Raw genomic sequence first — 21,632 nt, forward strand, 5'->3', positions numbered from 1 at the left:
CTGCGGGGGCCGTGCGGCCGGGGGGCACCGCCGCCGAGCGGGCGCGCAGCGCTGCCGCCCGCTGACGGAGCGGCTCGGCGCGGGGACGGCGCTGGCGTTTTGGAGGGAGTTTGCATGTGGTCAGTGCTGTGCTGCTGAGCCAGCCCCCAGCTCACATTACACACTACTGTATTTATAACCTCTCGAAGCTGTTTCCCCCTTCAAGCAGTTCTCTGGGACCACCTTCTATTGGCTTCAACCTCTCCCACTTCTTGACATCTGAGCAGCTCTGAGAACGGCTCATCTAGGTCCGAGTGTTTATGCAGCGGAGACTGGCCACTAGGGCTAAAGACCTGGATTATTTGAGCTCAGCTGCCTGCTGCAGAGTCTGTCGGTGCCGTTTTGGAAAAAAAAATCCCAGCCCCGATCTGTTTACAGTGAAAGTTGACAAAGGGTGGTGAAGTTGGATCTTTCCTAAACTCTCCTGCCTGGAACCTGAGACTTGCATGCCATGGATCACACACTCTTTGGCTGCCTGCGCAGCCCCCATGCCACTGCGCAGAGCTTGCACCCTTTCTCCCAGTCTTCTCTTGCCCTGCATGGAAGATCTGACCACATGTCCTACCCTGATCTGTCTTCTTCTTCTTCCTCTTGCATAATAGCGGGATACCCCAATGAGGAGGGCATGTTTGCCAGCCAACATCATAGGGGGCACCATCACCATCACCATCACCACCACCACCACCACCAGCAACAGCAGCACCAAGCTTTGCAGACGAACTGGCACATTCCTCAGATGTCGTCTCCTCCCGCCGCGGCCAGGCACAGCCTCTGCCTTCAGCCTGACTCAGGAGGACCCCCGGAGCTGGGCAGCAGCCCCCCTGTCCTGTGTTCGAACTCTTCCAGCCTGGGCACCAACACCCCCACGGGGGCAGCGTGTGCGCCAGGGGACTATGGCAGGCAGGCTCTGTCCCCGGTGGAAACAGAGAAGAGGTCCGGCAAAAGGAAAAGCGACAGCTCAGGTAAAGGCTCGCTCGTTCCCCAGCGGGGCGGGATTCCCGGGCGGCGGGTGTCGGGGGAAGCGCCGCGGTCGGGCCCCGCGGACCTGCCGCCGCTCGGCTGGGCTCCTTTAGCTCGGCACGTTTGGCCCAGCTCGGTTCGGCTTGGCTCGGCTCGGCCGGCCCGGCCACGGCCGCCGCGGTGCTCTCGCCGCCGGCTGACACCGGGCTGCCCGGTTGCTCTTTCCCAGCAACGCGCTCTCGGGATCTCCATCACTAACGCCAGCTTTATTAAGGCTACGGGGGGAGAAATAGAAAGAAAAAAATCAGCACGTGATAGAGTTTGAAATCAAGGTGGCGGTGGGGGAGAGTTTCCTACAGCCAAGGAGAGAAACGTTTGTAGTTTTGGTGCGGTTTTCAGCATCTGGTCCCGCGGCCCCCTCCCCCCTGCCCGATACGACACCTCTGCTTCAAAATTCAGAATCCAGCGCGCTCCTTCCCCTCCGCCCCTTCGCCGTGGAGCTCACTGCGGCTCCGAGGCGATTGCACAACGCTTGGAAGCTCTGCCTTGGAAGCGGGGATTCGGGAGAGGAGCTGATGCCTTGCTACCTTGTAGGATCTGAGTGAGCCTGCATCAAATCCTCAGAGTGCTAAGGGGCAAAATTTGGACTCTGTGAAGCAAACGGGTGAATGGGAGTTTCAGAAAGCTGCTTCACTTCAGTTGCTGGTGGCAGGGATAGAGGAAAGGAAGGAGCAGTCTGCCTTTTAAAATCACGGTAATTCTTACTTAAAGGCAAGCATAAAAACATGTAGACCCGCAGTCATTCCAGAGTGATGATTTGACATCAATGAATGCGCAAAAACCTTGACATTATCTCTGCTTTCTAAAATAGCAAAGCCTGTCAAAGTCCTGCTCTGACAAAAGCCACTCGGCGAAGGCAACACAACTGATGGGACTTCCGTTAGGGCACACATGAACCGGGGGGTCACCAAAAATATAGTGAGACAGGCAGGAGGCACTGAAAGAGAGAGGGCTCAACAGACTGAAAACTCAAGAGCTGGCGTAGCAAATTATTTGTTATCACAGAAGAGAAAGTGAAAGGCTTTTCCAGATATGTATGAAGTTCGCAACTGAAATCATAACCTCTTTCGCTCAAAATACTCTAAGCTTGGTAGAGTGCAAACAACACAAAGGATTTTAAAATAAAACCCTCAAGAATACCATTATTTACTTCATTGTCCATTATATTAGCAAACATTTACAGTTACAGTAATTCAGAAGGTATTTATCTGAATTTCGTCTTACATAGCTGGTACAGTTGCTGAAAACTCTTCTTGCGTTTAAAGCTGTATTTAGTTCAAACACTGCCAGTAAAATCTTTTGTTTTGTCTTCTTTACTTTTAATGAGAAAAAGAATTATCTGATTTTTTGAGGTATATGAACAGTCCCTGTTACAACTGAGAAAATAACTGGATGCCTGCTGGTGTAAGGATTTATTGTATTTGTCGGTCTATTTAAAGCTAAAGGAAAAAAGGAAATTGGTCCCTTTCACTGTCAGGGAAGTATCTGAATCACTTTCTGTTTATTTCATTCTGCAATGCAAACCAAAAAAACACCAGTGAGGAATGTCCTAAACCTTACTCTGAAGTGACTGGAGTTTTCCACTGGATTAGTGGACAAGAGTTCGAGCCTTTAGGCATGGTTATGTTTATCTTGCAATGCTCTTCGATCCTCACTTTCTAAGACGTTCTGAAGATCAATGCAGGTAACTATTTCCTCCTCCCTTCCGCTAAGAAAAAAATACAACCGTTCACACAATTGTGAATATCTCTCAAACTGAAAATAGATGTCTTTTGACAACAACTGCATAGCTGCTGTATGTTTGGTTTTTCTTCAGGAAAAGCCTGTGTTTTGGACTAAATATTTAACCCCACCCCTTTATTAGTCCTGAACTCTGGTACTAGATATTTAATGCTATTCTCATATATGGCAGCAAGAATTATTTTAGTTTGCTGTGTTTCTATATTTGTCATCCATAATTGCCCCTCATTTGATTAAACATCATCGCCTTTATTTCTCATTAATCTTTTTTTTTAAACAAATGACTGTGCTTGAAAGAATTTCTTCCATGCCTTCATCAGACTTGGAACTACTTCAATAGACATTTGTAAAAAATCCTAATAGTAAATAACTATGAGGTGAAGAGAGAGAGAGAGAGACTGCTTTAAGTTTCAGTGCCAGCATTCTGAGACAATTATTAATGCTCTTGCTTATTTACACATATATTTCCTCTTCTTAAGCATATCACTTAAAACCACAGAATGCTCAGCGTTTTCTTGAGCACTGAATCTGTTCCACATTTCAGAGCTGAATTAACCTTAGGCTACCCCTTTCTTCTACCCTACTTAGCTTTTGTTTCTGTGTGTTTAAGATCACAAAACTGAGTTTGTCGATAGTTTGGAGAATGTAAAACATGATCATTCCTTGTATCATTTACCTTCCAAACAAGTAACTGTTTCTTAGCTGTATAGCAACTCTGAAAATTTACCAGAAGGGACACCCCATTTTACTTATTTGTTATGGTGAGGGGAGCTCAATGTTTTAAAATTATAAAGAAAAATCCAGGGGACGAACAGAATTTAGTATGACGGACTGTGTGTTTTTCCCCAAAACTTACATACTGCAAGGGAATGGGAGGACATGGAAACATTCTTCTCTAATCTGTTGCAGTTTCATTTGGGATTGAGAAAACAAGGTGAAATGTGCTCTCATGATAGTTATATGAACTGACTTACAGTTTTCTTTAGCCCTAACCCAGATTTTAAGCAGTTTGGGAAGTTCCCTTTGAAGATATTGAAAAGACTGCTACAGAGCAGGGTGAAATTTTCAGCTGTTCTCGCTGCAGAGGACTGGGAAATACTGCTTATGTAGAGATCAACCCCTGCTTGCTGCAGCTGTCAGTGTCTCCACGTTTTGTAGTTGTTCTCTCATAATCTGCAGAACATTCCTTTCAACCTGCATAGGCCCAGAAGTGGGTTAGTGAAATTGCCTGTGCATTGAGGAGTGGTGCATACAAATCTTTGTATGCTAACGTTTTGCAGTGAATAATGGCTTCTGCATCCTCACCTTCGTAACTCAGCTCTTCGGATGTCAAGGCTGTACGAGTAGAGAGACAATGCTAAATTTGAGGGTTGGTTGCAAATGAAATCACTTATTTTAAAGTGCCCTAATGGTCAGAATTATCTGTGTGCTAATGAGGTGCGGATGAAAACCATGCTGAGTGTATAGAAAACATATTCTTGGAGTGCTTTGTTGCTTTGTGGTATGAGTTGTTCTATATAGAATATTTTGGATTTTTCTAATGCCTCCCCTTCTCATTACTTGCCTGTGAGTTTCAGGGCCATTTTATTTGTTGATTATATAGGTTTTGATTCTCAGATGATGCAGAACACACAAGATGCAAAGTTACGTCTGTGATTTCCTAAGTTACGTTACTTAAGTCCAAGTTTTCTTAACACTTCAGTCAGGAAAAAAGCATATTAATGCCTATATAGGAAGTTCTATCTAGATTTACTGAGAATATGAAAAAAGAGTGACTCTGGTAGCCTTAAGGAAGTCTAAAATGCTATGGTGAAAAAAACATCTGTACTATGCTGGAAAGACCAGGGGGAGGCTGAGTACAGGACCAGGGGGAGGCTGAGTACGGTTGAAGGAGTTATTCTAAGCAATACAGCTATTCAAATATTAAATTGAAACAGATAAATATATAAGGAAATTGCATTCCTGTTAAAGTCTAATGTAATTAAACACTTGCCCTCAGGCATGAAAAGCCTTTTCAAGAAAAAAAAGAAACCAAATTTCGCCATGGGAAAATGATTTCTGTGTGGCACAGGTTTCCAAGAAAAGGCTAGCAGGTAATAAAAATTATTCATATTTTTGAATGTATTGACAATAGCAGTATTTAGAAAAGCATCTCAGGAATCCACGGTTTCAACAGTTCGGCCAAGTGTTGCAATACCTGTTCTGGTGGGTTTTGTTAATTGACAAATTACATGAATAAAAACAATACTTCCCCCCCCCCCCCCCCCCCCATTAATAAAAACAATGCTTCCCCCCCCCCCGCCCCCAAGTTTTAATATTTTATCACCCTATTCTCAACATGCAAACAGCAAAAAGTTGTATCTCCAGGGAATTTATTTTAAACACATCTAAATATCATAAATCATACATACTTGTTTGAAATGGTCTCTAAAAAGCAGGTCATTTTGATAAATGATTATAAATACTGTGAAATCATGAGTTTTGAGGACTTTTGATTGGTTTCTGAAACATGTCAGTAAGAAAAATGAGCTGCACGCTTGTAGTCAAAAAGCACTGTGTAACTGATTAATCAATATGTCTCTGCTTTTCAGTGTGGTTGTAAATGGAAACAAGAAAAAATACATAATAAAGCATAGGTTTTCTGGAAAGAGTTAATTTGTTTGGTATCTCCTATAAAAGCATCACTTACCCATAAGAAAACAACATCAACAACAAAAGCTCTGTAGATTTTATAAATGAAACTATTTCAAAATCTGATGAATAACACACACACTTTTAGGAGAAAATTTTCAAGACTGCTTATCAAATGATGGGCTTACTAGTGAGCTACTTGCTGAATTGTTTTAATAGAGGAAAACTTGCAAGAAATTCACTTTTCTTCTCAGCAAATATAATCAGGAACTTTTCTAAGACTAAAATTTTGAAAGACTCTTTTGCTGATAAATTTTCAAAATTCTTTGCCCCTAGCCAAAGAAGAACTTTGTGTGGACAAAAAAAAATGTAAGAAAAAAGAACTATGTATGGCTCCTAGTTATGCATTTCTGTCTGTTTGTATAAATGATTCAGTAGGATTTACACTTTTCCTTCTCCCCCTCTTCGTCAATCCACCCTTTTAGAAACACTGGAGGGCCGATCCAGACCTTCACGGGATCACAAATGTTTTTGTGAGAAGGTCCATTGACTCCAGTGAAACCACTGAAGTGCTCAAGGCTTTTTAAGCAATCAGAGTTTAATTCTTTTATATGCGCATTAAAGAAAAATGCTTTATACTTCTTGTAGATATTTATTGATAAAATGTTCTGATTGCCTGATTGTTTGAAAATTGCCAATTGAGCATTTTATATGAACATTGAATTTTAACTACATTAGTTTTAACAACTTAGGATAAAATTTGTCCAAACATATCTAGTGTGACTTCTGTAGTATTTTCTAATGTAAGTAATCAGATTGAGTGGGGGTTTTTTTTGTGTTTTTGCCATTTTTAGACATGCCAACTGTTTAATAAATGTTTTTTAATTGAGCCTGTTAATCTTCATATTGTTTGCCGTGTAGAAATACTGGTTCTTTGGTGATGCAATGACTTCATATGCTCTATCTCAGTTCCTCAAGAGTAGGATTGAGCTCTGTGTCTTGAAATTCAAGGGCAGGTAACATTATCTTTGCTTCTGTCTGCTGATGCCCTAATATTTCTCACTGGATTATTGCTTTCAAAGACACTGTTACTTGGCAGTATGAATAGTCGCCGTAGCATGTTTCTCTCAGTAGCAAAATGTACTCTACCAAGCCGTTTTGTAAGTCTCTGGAAAGGAAGCAAAATAAATCTGGTTTCATCTGCTAGACTGAGCAAAGTTTAAACCCATCAGTAAAATGTAGTTATGGTGGGGTAGGATTCAACCCTTACTTTTGCTATGCTACCCTGTGTCCTTGTTCTAATATACTTAAGAATGCAACTTGAAAGGATGCGAAAGGAAAGTCATATTTTTTAAATATAAATACTTGCATATGTCGCTAATAAGGTTTCTAACTGAAATAGTGTGGTGTTAGAGAATTTTGATAAACAGTGCTGGAGGCTACTTCATTACATCAGTGCACAGCTGGGCACTGAACCCAGTCCTATGATCTGTCTCGAGCCTGTGCCCTGTCCTTTTATGACTGTTTGCCCAACTTATATAATGGCCATACCAGTGCTTTCCTTCCATTTGGAAAGTACTGTAAACTTTTATGAAACGAAAAGCTTTGTGTGCGTGTGTGTGCGTACATGCTTTTTATTTTTAGTAGGCTTTAAAGACTTACAGATCTGCATCAGAATTTCTCTAGTACTGCTAGTTGCGGGGTACGAGCAAGATGGTGTGCAGCCACCCTGCAGAAAAAGCCTTCCTCCTGCTACTCAGCAGGGCAATTGCATCACCTTTACCAGCATGAGATGTGTGACTGCACACATGGCCAGAAGTCACTTGACTTCTGCAGTGAGTGTCTGGGGTCTTCCATGAGCACGTAGATGCTTTTCTGTTGTCTTTAACGAAAACCTGAATTCAAAAATAGCCTGATGTAATTGTGCTGGGTACATGCAGTCTAGTCCTAGGTTTTAAATATTTCAATCAGTAAAAAGAAAGATACTGAAATAAATGGTTCATAAACAGACATGCTAGGGGAAATTTCACCAGGAAGATACTGATGACAAAACTCCTACTGATTTTTGTTAGGACCACCAGATTTTAAGTTGTGAGTTCTTACTCTAGACGTAGCTTAACTTGGGAGAAGGAGATAGACCAGTTAGCCATAGTAGTGCTTTCTTTGTTATATGGTGTCTTGAATTCTTCCAACGGCAAATACGGTGAAGGAATGCTTGTTTAAAAAAACACTGCTGCCATTGGTCTTGGTTTTCTACTATGTGTTGTCATTTTATTATACATTGTCTTATTTATTAACACACATTACAAAATCTATGTACTTTGATAAGTTTACCTACACCATGTCCATTAAAAATAATATTTAATAGAAAATAGTATAAATTACAATGATGTTATTCATTTTACTCTGCAAATTTTATACATGCATCTGTAACTTCACTAGTGCAGAGTTGCATCACTGCATCCTAACATTCAATGAATGATGCAAAGTGATAAAAATCCACATTAAAAAAACAGGATATAGTAGTAGACAGTGCACTGTAATACATGAAAGTTTTCTACTGAAGTCTTCTATTAAACACTATAAATAGACTACTTAGGTTGTCAAAATTCTACTTGCTAACATCAGAATATTAAAGATGCAATGTTCACTGTAGATTAGAAAGGATTTTTTTTTTTTAAGAGCTTGGACCTATGGAAGATACTAAGGCACCACTATTCATAATGTGAGTTGATTTTCTATGTGGAACTGTAAATTTTTATAAATAGTTTTGGGCATAGGTCACTTGATTGGAAGTTGTACATATTAATAAATACACATATGATTATATGCCAAAAGAGAAATCTGGAATAATATTTGGAAATTTGCTACTGAATATTTTATTGTTTAATGATGGATGTAATCACTGAATCCTGTGCATTCTGAAATCCCTGGAGCTTCTTACTCAATGCAATGGAAAAAAGTAGTCTGAACTTTCTATTGAAAATTACCTGTGCTGAACAAGCCTCACAAGAAAACATCTATGAGAAGTTAATGGTCATGTGAAACAAAGTCATATTGTACTAGATTCTATGTTTTCTTCTGTTTTTCTTTAATAAATGAAACAAAATAAGTGACGAAACCAAAAGAAGCAAGTCTCAAAGCAATGAGTCAAATCTTTAATTTATGATAGAAGAGAATAGTTTTACTAAACCAATAAAATCCAGTGGATTATGAAAATCCGGTGGATTTTTTCTTTCTCTTTCTTTCTTTCTTTCTTTCTTTCTTTCTTTCTTTCTTTCTTTCTTTCTTTCTTTCTTTCTTTCTTTCTTTCTTTCTTTCTTTCTTTCTTTTCTTTCTTTTCTTTCTTTCTTTCTCTCTTTCTCTCTTTCTCTCTTTCTCTCTTTCTCTCTCTCTTTCTCTCTTTCTCTCTTTCTCTCTTTCTCTCTTTCTCTCTTTCTCTCTCTATTGTGCTCTTTCTCTTGCTCTTTCAATCCTCTCCTCTCCTCTCCTCTCCTCTCCTCTCCTCCTTTTTCTTTCCTTCTCTTCTGTTTTCATCTCCTGTGCTGCTTCTTGGACTAAAGAAGAACTAGTTTATTGAACATTATTTTATAACAAATAGGATACGAAAAACTAAAACTGAAACAGATTACTGCAATCTTTTAAAAGTCCTTCTTCCTTCTACATTCTCTCAGATGTCTAATAGCTATTTCTTATTTTTAGCGAGTAAGTCTGGACAAATGCTGCCTTACATAAACTCTTAGATGCACTTTAGTATCCTCTGCCACTATTGTGAGTTTTAATTCTTAGACTATGATCTTACTATGATTGTAGTATGCATTTAATTTTGTATGTTGGGAGATGAATGAAATCTTGGGAAGCTGAAGTCAAAACTAGCTATTGAGTGGAGCCAGGACTTCACAGCTGAAGTAGTCATGAAGTAGTACTTTGATATGAACACTGCCGAAGTTAAGTGTATGTTTACACATTTTGGTGAATTGAGGGCATTAGTCACTTAAATTTACCAAGCGGAAAAAACTGTTTCCCACTTTGGTCCTCCTAAAAATAGATACTAAAAAAATCTGTTAGACATATGTGGGCTGACAATATAGCTCTGAAGAGAGTTGAATGAACTGTGGGGTTTTCTACCTGCCAAGCAAAAAATGGCATATTCTAGATGCATGCAATATATCCTGAGTGTGCACGGGGGCCTCTTTGGCAGGGGGTGTTTTGAGTGAGGCTCCTCAGGCACATTGGTCTCAATAGCTTTTCAAGCCTTTCATTTTCTTTCTTCTGGTGGAGAATACCAGAATGCTGTAGGCTTCATAGAGTATGTGGACAAGTAAAAACTACTCATTAAAATGTGCTTATTACTGTAGAAAGAATGGTAGGAACAGTGACTAGATGTCTCCCAAATTTGTGAAAGTATCGGTTTGGTTTACAGAAGAAGAAAGAATTTAAGTCAGATGTGTTGTTAAACTAAATGACAATATATTTTTGTGAGACTTTGGTACACTGATTTGCTAAAAATGGTGTGAATAGAAGACTGGGCAGCTACGGCGATATTGACCACTGAAAGATTTCTTGTAAAACTGTGCTTAGAATGCCAAATAGTATTTTCTGCCAGAAGAAAGCAGCAGTGTAATTGGGGCTTAAGCACATTCACGCCTTTCAAAGCTATATTTTCAGAACTAGACATTAAAACCTGGTAAAAGTCTGCAATTCATACCCGCCTTATGTAGGGTTTAGGAAGAGCTGAGAACGTTACAAGTTCTTTGCAGTTTGGTTTGATTGACTCGGAATTGACATAGTAATATTAAGCTCTTTTTTTCCCCCCTGTTTCTATAATCTTATTTTGGGAGTACCACAATGACCTCAAGCTGCAGCTGTGTCTTAAGTCTTTGCGTTCCTGGGGACATTAGAACAATACACACTAATGGTCTCACTCCTGGCTTCCTCTCCCTCCCTCCCTCCCTCTCTCTCTCCCTATTTCTTTTTTTACACAAGCCTATTTCTGAAGGGCTGTGTGACTATATAGCCATTCAATTTCCATTCACCCATGCAAAATGAACAGTCTCGTAATTTCAAAACAAAAAATACGACCTTCTACCTTAATCAGATTTCCATTAGATGTAACCTACAATAACTTAAGAACTGCACTGATCTGCTAAATAAGGTAACGTAATGTGAGTTCTATTAGGCAATGCAAGATGAAACAGTTATGAGTCAGATAAAAATAGAGGGCTTCATTAGCAGTTGTTCATGGGCCATCTTGAATCTGCAGAATTATCTCTTTTTTTGGTATTATTAGCGCTTTAATTTATATTATTTTTAATAGCTTATTGGGTCAATAAAGAGAGCGACAATTCTGTCAGTATTATTTGTTTTTATGAAACAATATATTGGTATTAAAAGAGGCAAATGCAACATCTTAAATTCTAAATTTAAAAAAATTATGTGAACATGCACAGGAGAAAAACCGCACTCTGGAGACAAGAGTGCAAACAATTTTGATTGCTCCATATTATGAAGCAATATTCTGTTGAACTTGTAGTTTGGCTTAGTTTTGCATTTTAGTTTTTACTCCACTCATTCTGACGCCTTTGCTTTTACACTTCAGTACATTGCTAAAACTTTATGAGGCAAACATCTTTATTACTTTAATATGAGGATATGTACAGAAATCTAACAGTATTCAAACCCTATAAACCAATCTTTATTTCACTGGTTCCAAACTGAAATGTAGACAAAGACAGAAGGCGCCAATTGAGTTTGCAGTCTGCTGGCATGAGAAATATCAGAGATTTCAGATTCTTGTATTTGAAAACATACTGAGAATGCTTTGCCAGACATGACACCCAAACAAACAATTTTTTTGGATAGAGGTTGTGTGTTTCAAGTACAGTGGCTAAAAATGTCCAGCCATTTTAAATTACGTTTGGTGAAATATAATTTAGAGAATGACCCAGTCCTTCAAAGTTCTTGGGAAAACCATTTCCTTTCCTCCTGCAGTAGTCACAGTTTTGCCAGTTTGTTACTCTTAATATATATTTATAATATATAAAGTATAATTTTTCTGGAATTAACAGTATAGTGTTGACAAAGTTAAGCACAAGCATGTCAGTTACTACCCTCTTGTTGATTCCTTCAGCTTGATGCTGTGCAGCTAAGAAATGTTCATAGTTCCACCACGTATGGGCAGACACTCTGAAAATACTGTTTATGGAGGCTCTGGCTTATCTTGTGTGTTTCAAGCATGTCTCCACAGCTAATTGATAGTCTTAATTCACACACAAACTGAAAGACACATCCATGTTAACCGGGAAACATTTGGTTTGGTTTCTTATGTAGACAACTGGAAAGCTTGGTGTTACCCATTAAGTAGAGTCTGGCTGCATCTTATTGCTGGCCTGTAATTAAAAGGACTTTGTTAACATAACAGCAGAGTCTTACTATGAAAAGCAGACCTGAAATCTACAATGAGGTGAAAATGCAAGAAGTATTGCTCCTATCTGAGGTGTTAATACAAACCTACATGGAGCCTTTCTAGTTCAGAAGATATTTGGAGAGGAGTACATATTCCCTAAATACCTCTGGAAGAGTATTTCTGTGAGTTTTGGAACTGAAACATGTCTAGGGAATATGTGTATCCTCTTGGACAACAAGCACAAAAAAGGAGGTCTCACTAGTCAGCCTTTGCACCTTCCCTGCCATGTCATTTAATGGCTCATACATCTCTGCTCTCCATAAAGCCGAACTTTATGTGGTAAAGGTCGGTTTCTTTACAAAAGCAGACAGCATTTCCTTTCCTTCCAGGGCAAGAATGCACAGATGTAGGGAAAAAATGCTCACAAAAGAGACCTAGGGTGAGCACAAAGCATCTTTTACAGGCATAAAAAAACCTTTGTCCTTGGTTTGCCCAGTGCAAGACCATAGGCTGCTGCTTTTTCTGACCAGGTTGAGAGCTATGATTTAGAAGAACTTATTTTGCTGCGAGACTGTGCAAGTTTTTTTTTTTTTCTCTTCTCTCTTTCCAACATGTTTTCAGATTGTTTTGCAAATGACTTCTATACTACTTAGCAGAAATTACATCCTGTTTTTTCTGCCCTCGTCCTCTCCTGGCTTTTATTTTAAGCCTGCCAAAACCAAAGCTGATGAAATGATCATACCTTTCAATCATATCCTTTTGAAATTTCCTTCCTAGAATCATTCTTCTGGTTCCACCTTATATTCTCAGAGTTAAACTAATTTCGCTTCAAGGTGTTGCCCAGTGCCTCAGTCAACATTTTGGATCCTGTTTCTTACCTACCTCAACATTTTCTCCGTGCTGTCTTAACCGTGTTCTTCCTTTTTCCATTCACACCTTTCTCTGTCTTCAGTATGGTTCACATACATGCAAGAAACATCTAAAACCAATATTCTGTCATTACCCTGTTAATTGTCACCAAGTTATCATCTCTTTTTTTACCATGAACTTCTTTTTGGTATCTGTCGGTCATGGTCTGTAAGAAAAGTGCACAAGACAAGATGTGAGCACAAAAAAAAACCCTCAAAAAAACCCAAAGAAAATAAGTTCCTTCATTTGTCCTCTCTTCTTTAGAGGTTTTTACTCCAAAAGGGTGTGCACCACAGAGAAGATTCTGTAAACAGCTATAGCAAAAGTCAAGCATGACCCAGACCTGACAATACTGACATTTAGTATCAAATAACAGTGATGTACCCAGTGTTGAGCAGAGCTGTGTGTAAAAACAAAGTACTTGAAACTAAGCCAAATGTGTGGAGAAAAAAATTAACTTTCTTAAAATGCACTCTTTTAACTTCAAGAATTTAGGTAATCACTTGTGGCAGAAGGAATGTGGTTCAAAGACAATAAAATCTCATTTTGAAGGGGCCTCTAAAATCTTTAAATAGCATTGGCAAATTGTTCTTTTACTCCAGTTTTCTGTAACAAGAATTTTGAAAACAGTAAAATATTTTTATGTGATTCCATTTCACTGATCTAATAGACATGAACATATATCTGGGGTGTGTGTGGGTATGCATATAAATGTATTTATATAAAATCTAAAATAACAGTAGATAGGGACCTGGATAGTCCATGTGATTTGACTGGTTCAGCATTTGGTTACACTGTGTTATTTTATTTCTAAACATGTTTTAAAACCAGTTCGGGAAAGAGGAGGAGGCTTCAGGAAGGGAGAGAAAAGTTCTGATGATACCTTTTGAATGTTTAGGCATGACAATTTTTCAGTTATTTTCAGTGTCTAGAGTTTTCCAGCATAATACCAGCAAATAGAAGCGATGGTAAAATTACAGAATATCAAATCTAAACTCTGGAGGCAAAAATTCACATGAGGATCAGCTCACAAGATTGGCTGCTTGAGGGCTAGTCTCCAGTGGGCTTTTTTCCATATCAAAAAAATCAACATACAGTTTGGCACAACCTTCAGGCTCAGTGAAGAGGGTTTTATTCGAGGACCAAAGTAGACAAAACCAGTAGTTGCCAGAATTGAGGTGCATTTGCAGAGTAGGACGGAGACAGTTTTACAGCTTTTGTCTCAACTCTTCTCTTCCCTTGCTAGGAGTAAATCTCTTTGAGTTTTTGGTAAGAGCTCTATCAACTTTTAGAGGAGGAAGGGAGGAGATGCTAACAAACCTATAAGTGTGTTTTGTCGGTATCTCAGATTTCTGGAGCACACATAAGAAGAATCTAACTATTTGAGAAGACTTAAAAAAAAACCCAAAAAAACCAAATGATCTTCTGGTCAAAATTTAGGAAAAAAAAAATAGAAAAGTTATAGACTTCTGACAGTGATGGAGTCCTTTTCCCTTCCCCCACCTCTCATCAGCAAGCTGATGTTTCCAGCAACTTCAAAAACAGAAGACCTCTCTGTAATCCTAAATGTGCATAAGGAACAGATTAAAGTCCTGATTTGTGAAAAAAATTGAGCATATGCTTAAGAGCCATTGACTTCAATGAGAGTTAAATATGTCCTCACACACGCTTCTTGAACTAGAGACTAATAAGGATATTAAAAAGGATCAAGAGGCTGCTCCTCTTCAGGAAATGCAGCAAAACTTCCATAGCTGAAAAGTATTTTGGTCATACTCATACTGACTCTCATCACCCCTCACCTCACCTCACTTCCAATCTACACAGAAGAGTAAAAACCCTTCTCTCCATCTCTTCCCCTCTCTTTTCTTCTTTTCTCCATGCTGATCTATGCCAGGCTAAGCTTACTCTGGTTCCAAAGAATTACAGACTCTGCAGTGTCCATTAATGATGACATTATTTCCAGTGTAATGAACGTGGATGATGGTCAGGTAATACAGTGGACGGTGGTTGAACAACCCCCCTGAGAGGATTAATGATAAGATAATTAATTACATTTCTGTATGGCTGATTTATCTAGAGGAATCTTATGTATAGGGAAAGAGGTACCCCTGCCAAACAGCAATCCATATTAATATTCTTTTATTAGACGAATGACAGATAGAGTGAAATAGTGATGACTAAAAAGCTTGAGTGTGGGTTGATTCCTTTCAATTCAGTATGACAAAATGGGTTATATAGATGGTTTTTGAGTGTGGTACTCATTTATTAAATGCTCATTTGGGTTTTAGAAAATTACTTGCCTTCATTAGCTATCTTGGGAATCAGACTCCATGGTGTAATAAATCTCAGTTGCAGGAACTTTTGCCTGCTACTCATCTTAAAAAAACTCTGAATTTTCTTTTTCTGAGCCTCGTCTCATACTCTACTAGAGTACTCAGTAACTTATCCCTTCTCTTTGTTATCCAGATTTAAAAGACAGTTCTCATACATTCTTATAGGCAGGAGTAGCCAGTTTGGGGAGTATTTGTTTTGTTCAAGTCACTCATTCCAAAATTTTTTGGTCTATTTTTCTTCATAAAAACTCTTTCTACAACTGAAGCTCAGAGTTAGCTTTGGCATAATGGCCATTTAGCATAGTATCATTTAGCAGACGTAATTTTTGTGAGAATTATAGAGCAGTAGAAACTTTCAACCTAGTTCGGAAAAGAAAAACTGATAGGAAGGGCTCTTATTCAGTAGAGGAAAAGCTAAAAATCCACTTTATGGTTTTTTCCACACTTTATATTTTATTAAATTAGCTCATGTAAATTAGCAAAGACTCTTTCTGCTAACTCTGTTTATGTGCTTCTTGAGGAAAAGTTGTTCTTGCTTCAAGTCAGAAGAAAGCCCAGATTTCTATTCATACTTTTGTGTGTTCACTAGTTGTTCTGTCCTTTGCTGCTGTATGTGCTGTAAAATTAAAGTGAGATACTCAGGTGTTATTTCCTTTTGTCCAGTTATGAACTTGCTTGAAAGTGTTGAATATTTCAGTATTCTCTGTAACAGGCCTGCAAAATTTCTGGTTCTTTAATCAGAGATTTTCTTAATATGTTTGAATTCAGACTTTTCTGCAGACCAGGTTTCCCACAGGGGGAAGAGGACTGGAAATGGAGTATTACTCCCCCAGGGTCAGTATCAGGTAATGCTGTGCATTTCCTGCGAGATCTGTTTGAGTTGCAGACGTGTGGCACTACCGTAATGCCTGTCTGTCTTAATAGTTGCCCTCTAACATTTAAATACATTCTTATGATTACTTAGTACATATTTTAACATCTGAGGATGTATCAGGGTCCAGGCACAATGATGTATCCTGTACCCTTGCAGAGCATTGCAGCTCCTCTATCAGGATCCATGCCACTGTAGGCTGGACATAGTTGTCTTGAGCAGCAGGAATTCTGCACTTTTAAAACTTCCCTTAGCAGGATGTGCTGATGCACACATAGACTTATATTCTATTTCCACACCATGATGTGATCTCTTTTTTGTTTTCTTGTATAATTAACTTGGTATTTTTTTATTGTTTCTGCTGCTATGTTTTGCGTTATGCTGATTTTCAGTCTGTTGCATCTTCAAATCCATGAGTTAATGTTTGACCACCTTCGGATAGCCAAATAATAATGTATAAATACATTAAACATTAAATGTATTAAGCAAAAAAAATTTGTTCTAAAAGATATTGTTTTGAAAGATACAGTTTTACAATGACTCTATACAAAATTTAAGCCAGCTACAAATAAAAATAAAATACGATAAATAGTCCCTAACTGGGTATTCTGCAAAGTTAGTGTTTTATTCATCTAACTGCACTAAGGAATTTAAAAGCTGGAAAAGCTGGCATTAAACTTAAAGGGCAATGGAAAGTTAGTAGCCTAAACATTTGTTTTGATTCATATGGAGGGAAAGAATTTGGACCAGATGCTTGAAAGAGCTCAGAACCCAGAAGCCCCCATTGTTCTTCATTTAGGTGCCTAAATGGTAACAGTTGGGTGTGCAGTTTTCTTGAAAGCTGATCCTTTTGTGTTGAGGCAGCTTTTAGGTTTTAGCCTATCTCTTCTTGGCTATAGAACTTAACTGTAAACATTATATTCCAGAATTGTCCCACATCTACATCCTTTAAGCATTTGCTTATTATTAGGAGGTCTATTGTTAATATTGAAAGGCTGCAACCCCTTCAACGTGTCCTGAATTTTAAAAATACATGTCCCTCATGTTCCTTTCATCCTGAAGACATTCATTCTCTGCATCTAACTGCTTTGGTAATACCTTTGCAAGGAGTTCAAGCAGACTGTGGACTCTTAAAATGGTGTACATTCATATGCTTTCTTTTGCTTTAGGCTGGCTATCCTGTAAAATACAAAATATTTTAGAAGAAGGAGGGCTTTGCACTTTCTGTTCTAGAAAACTTCTCAACTGAGCCTAGTGTGTAGATGGCTGCATATCAGTGTGCTTATAGATTAGGGTTAATAAGATATAGATGATCATTAAATACATAATAGCAGGATTGGGTTAAATCAAGATCAAGCAAAATATCTACTGTGCCTTCTTACAGTTAAGAACACGATAGTAAAGATTAGCTCTTATTTTCACCTAAGTTCTGTGCACACACACATGCACACACACACACCACACACATACAATAAAAGTACCACTTGAAATGTTTCTGTGCTGAGGGGTGTTTAACATGTTGTCTATGATTCAAAAGCACCTTTGGGCTTCATTCTTGGGTTATAAATTATAAAAAATTAGAAATAGTTACTAAAAGGGTGAGGCTATTAGTAGACTTATATACGAAGATTAAATTTTAATAAAAAAAGCCCTCATGATACCCTGCAACCCAAAAGTAGAGCAAATGGGTTGCTTTGAACTAAGACAGTGTCAGAAAATCAAGGAGAAAAAGTTTAATTTCCAAAAACTTGCATTATGATTTTGCCAGGCAAACTGCCCCTGCAGAGAAGCAAGTGCATTACTTTGGGCAGACCTCCATGGCTATGCCCCCTACAGGGGGGAATACAGGAATACCTGTGTAGATCTTCTAGTTTAATTTCCTTCAATAATCTTGACACAGTGCTGTAGGTACTCCATATTTCAGATCTTCAGTCTATACAGAGGACAAAACCAGCTTCCATTTCCTTATGCATAAACATAAATAAAACTTTCAGGATATCAAACTAGACTGGGAAATAGGAGGACTCAAAATGCAATGACAATGCCTTTTACTAAAAGCTGCCTAATTTACCTATCAAGGCATTTTTGAGAAGGTATGTGTCTCCAAAGAATAAATAGCACTCTTTATTTTACCATCTTAAATAGAGGCATTTTTAACATTTTGATGATTTTTTGAGCCAATTATTGGCAGATGTGCTTTAGCCAACCATATGTCTTGAGGTGATGTACAGATATATTTCTCTGCCTTAACAAATATTCCAGCTTCTTTCCAAATGGTATATTTGTTTGGCTGATGCATGACCTCAGCCAGCTATTTTTCTGAAATTGAATCCAGATCAAGTGGAATGCCCTGCTGGTTGTGTCCCAGTGCTTGCTTTGACCAGTGTTCTTCACCCTAACAGAGAACCAGCAGTTTACTGGTCATCTAGGATTTTCAAAACAGGCTCCTGTGTGTTATTCATAAATCTGTTTTACCTTCTTTGACAGATGCAATTATCACAACCAGCTATCATTGGAAGACTATAGCAACATAAGTCTGGTAATATCTTTCTCTATAATATTTTAATTAATTTTTTTCCCACACTGAAATTATGCAATCCTCGGAATAATCCTTCATGCATTGCAAACCTATCAACTGCTGAAACTCCTTTTTCTCTTGTACTGTGTTTGATCAACTATAATGTACAACTATATTGTACAACTTAATACTGAGTGTCAATAACTCTGATATCAACTTTCATGTTTAATTGCTCCAGTGTAAATTTCTCACCCGCTAGGAGCTATTATGAATTGCCAAATTGTAAATTTTCTCCCCAGAAATAAGAAATTCTCTTCTATCTTGAGATGCAATAGGAAGAACTTGGGCACCCAATTTTTAATTGCCTGTCACTGTTTGACTCATTGCCAGGAGATATTCAACAGTCTGGTTCCTTTTGCTGCATTTTCAAGCCTAAATGTAGGCCATCAACATACCTGGATATGTTTCACTACAGTGGTTATTACATTTCTGTACAGAGCTCTTGGAAATTGTGTGAAAGGTGTAATATAAATGTACAGATTAGAGTGGAGTGGATTAAATAGGACTGGACTCCTGGAATGCACATCACCCCTTACTATGAGTTCTCACAGTGTGCTTAGAGCCAGCCTGTGCTTCATGAAATTTTTTTTGTGATGTCCATTTAACCAATAAATCTGTCATCACTGACTGGTCTCCATTTCCTCTGAAATAAACAAATCACTATAAGGTTCTTTGAAGCAGCAGACTGCCAGGAAACACAAAAGTCACTTTTGCTTCATCCACGGAGATAAAGTAGTTAGAAAGTGGAAATGAGCTGCAACTGAAGGAGCCTCAGTGTTCTCACACCTGCTAGAAAGTACAGTAGATTTCCACAGAGCAGGAATTCAAACAAACCTCAGATCACTGTGTTCAGTGAAAGTAAGCTTGCCTAGCCAAGAAATGAATTGCTGGCCCTTGGAAACTACTTAAAGCAAGCCAGTTTCACAGGGACAGAGGAAATTTGAAAGAGTCCAGGAAACTCTTCTAGGTCTGTGATATCCATTGCATTAGCTGTTGTTTTCCTGGTCCATATTTCTGACTTCCACACTTCTCAGGCTCCATTTTTCAACTAGATGGTCCTCTGCTTGCTGCACTTTGTGTTTCATCCCACAGGTCACCCCTCTGGGCCTTGACCGCCTTTAGTGCCAAGTGTTCTCATGTGTAAGTGTGCATCTGCTTTTTCTTTACTCTTGAGCTGATATTTATTTCATTGCAGTCTCTGTTCCCAACAACCTATGGCTTAAGTGTTATCTTCTACCTATTTTCAATTTGAAAAATTAGTCTTGAAAAGCTAGTAAAATCTTTAAATCAATCTAGTTGTTTGCTGGTGGTCTATTTCTGCTGAAAAAGACTGTGGAAGTTAGGCTTCTGATAGGCAAGTACGGTCATTGTGAAGCGAAAAAAGGTATTGATTTTTGCTTCTGTAACTCATTTTTAGGTTAACTTAACTTATTACTTCTTTATAAAATTGAAGAAAAAAAGCTGTTGTTAAAAGTTTGCAGTTACTTTCAGCAAAGTAGCTTTAAGCTTTCTTGCCAATAAAAAAACTGACTCTACTTGTACAAATATCTGTGACTATAAAAACTGCAAGAAGCTTCTAATTGAAGGTGAAATCATGGAAGGAAAAATCACAAATAGAAGAAAGCCAACATTTTCAGGAAAATCTAATGAATCTTTGTTAGGAGTGGACCCCTGGTGTAGCAGAAGCTGAGAAATTTTAAATGGGACAGTTTTACAATGTAGCTTATAAATAGCATTGAAAAACCTTTCACATTGCTTTATCCATTCCATTTTTCTAAATAATTTAAATCTTGTTAAGAGTTTTGACATCAGTATTTCCAGTGATTTTTTTTTTTTTGTTGGAACACTGTTATTGTTGGAAAGCAGTGTTATTATATGCTCAGTAAAAGTTCTATCTTGGATTTGGATTCACAGCCAGTAATTTTTTTTTTTTTTTTTCTGTTAGTCCCATAAATAAAATATTAAATTTGCTCTTATAGGAACAAATCCATTTAAACTAATTATTTTCCTTTTAAACTACTTGTTTTTCCACTCTACTTTTTATTGCTAGCAAACTTAATACCTCACATTTTGAACTCACAGTACAGTAGAAACTGTTATTGTAATTACTTCAGATGTAACCACAGGCTTCAGTTATACCCTGTCCAAAGCTTATTCTAAGCCCTGTATTCAGATTGCCTTCTGATGCTCTTAGCATATAGTGATTTTTGTAAGTTAGTATGGATTTTGAAAAGTTACAAAAAAGTGACTTAAGGAGCCATTCTGGTATCTGTCCCTTTCCTGCCATGGACGAAGTGTTTGCATGCTCCCAGCACAGTGCTGAAGTGTCTCTATTTTCCTTTGTGTTAATATACGGAAGTATTGAAAGGAATTGAAGATAAAATGCTGTGTGGAACCAGTGAGTTGTGTAGTATCACACCCTGTCCTGACTCACGATCTTACCCCATCAGAAAACCTCATGTGATAGTGGGATGGGGCTTTGCTTTCTCTTTTATTTCCTTTTGTCTGTGTTAATAATGGATTGCACTAATGATGGGGAGATATAAACCAGATCCATAGTAAAATGGTGTAAACCTACACTAAAAGAAGTATGGCACTTGCTATAGTGGGAGATACTAAATCTGATTTTGGAAAAAAATTGGGCCTCCAGTTGATCATATATATTTTCTAGCTCATTTTTAATCCTGTGTGGGTCTTTTTGTCAGTAACAAAACAAAAGCAAGGAAAATAAAGGCATGTATATGTCTGCCATTTATATGACAGTTTAATTCCTACAAAATATACTACTCATTTAAAAAAATGGAATTGTTTTCCAAATTACAATTGCCAAAATATTCTGAAATGAATCCATGTGCAAACTGAAAATGTGCTTACAGATGATTTTTCCAAAGTGATTTTGGTAGCTTTAAGTCTTGGAAAGGCCCTTTTGTTGAAACTACACAACTGTTCAGGTCTTGATATATCACAGACAAAATGTGATGGGAAAACCCCCATGAGATTAAACAAACTCAGGTATAGCAAAAGGAGGTGTGAATAAAATTGCATAAGGATTATTTGATTATGTCCTTAGATTATTTATTTGTGTTAGTGCTAAAGCACCTTGTT

The 21,632-nt window shown here is 38.1% G+C and overlaps 1 protein-coding gene across 1 annotated transcript in view; it reads left to right on the forward strand.

Moving 5' to 3' along the window:
• Positions 1–55: 55 nt before the first annotated feature.
• The window catches only part of MEOX2 (mesenchyme homeobox 2), a 51,964-nt gene continuing 30,387 nt past the window's right edge, over positions 56–21,632 (forward strand). The window contains exon 1 of the mRNA XM_041418244.1: positions 56–1,001. Coding sequence (XP_041274178.1) covers positions 491–1,001 — 511 coding nt within the window. The 5' untranslated portion in view covers positions 56–490. The remainder of the gene's footprint in view (positions 1,002–21,632) is intronic.

This window comes from Onychostruthus taczanowskii, unplaced genomic scaffold (genome assembly GCF_017590055.1).
Source record: "Onychostruthus taczanowskii isolate IOZ18803 unplaced genomic scaffold, ASM1759005v1 scaffold59, whole genome shotgun sequence".
Classification (NCBI taxonomy): domain Eukaryota; kingdom Metazoa; phylum Chordata; class Aves; order Passeriformes; family Passeridae; genus Onychostruthus; species Onychostruthus taczanowskii.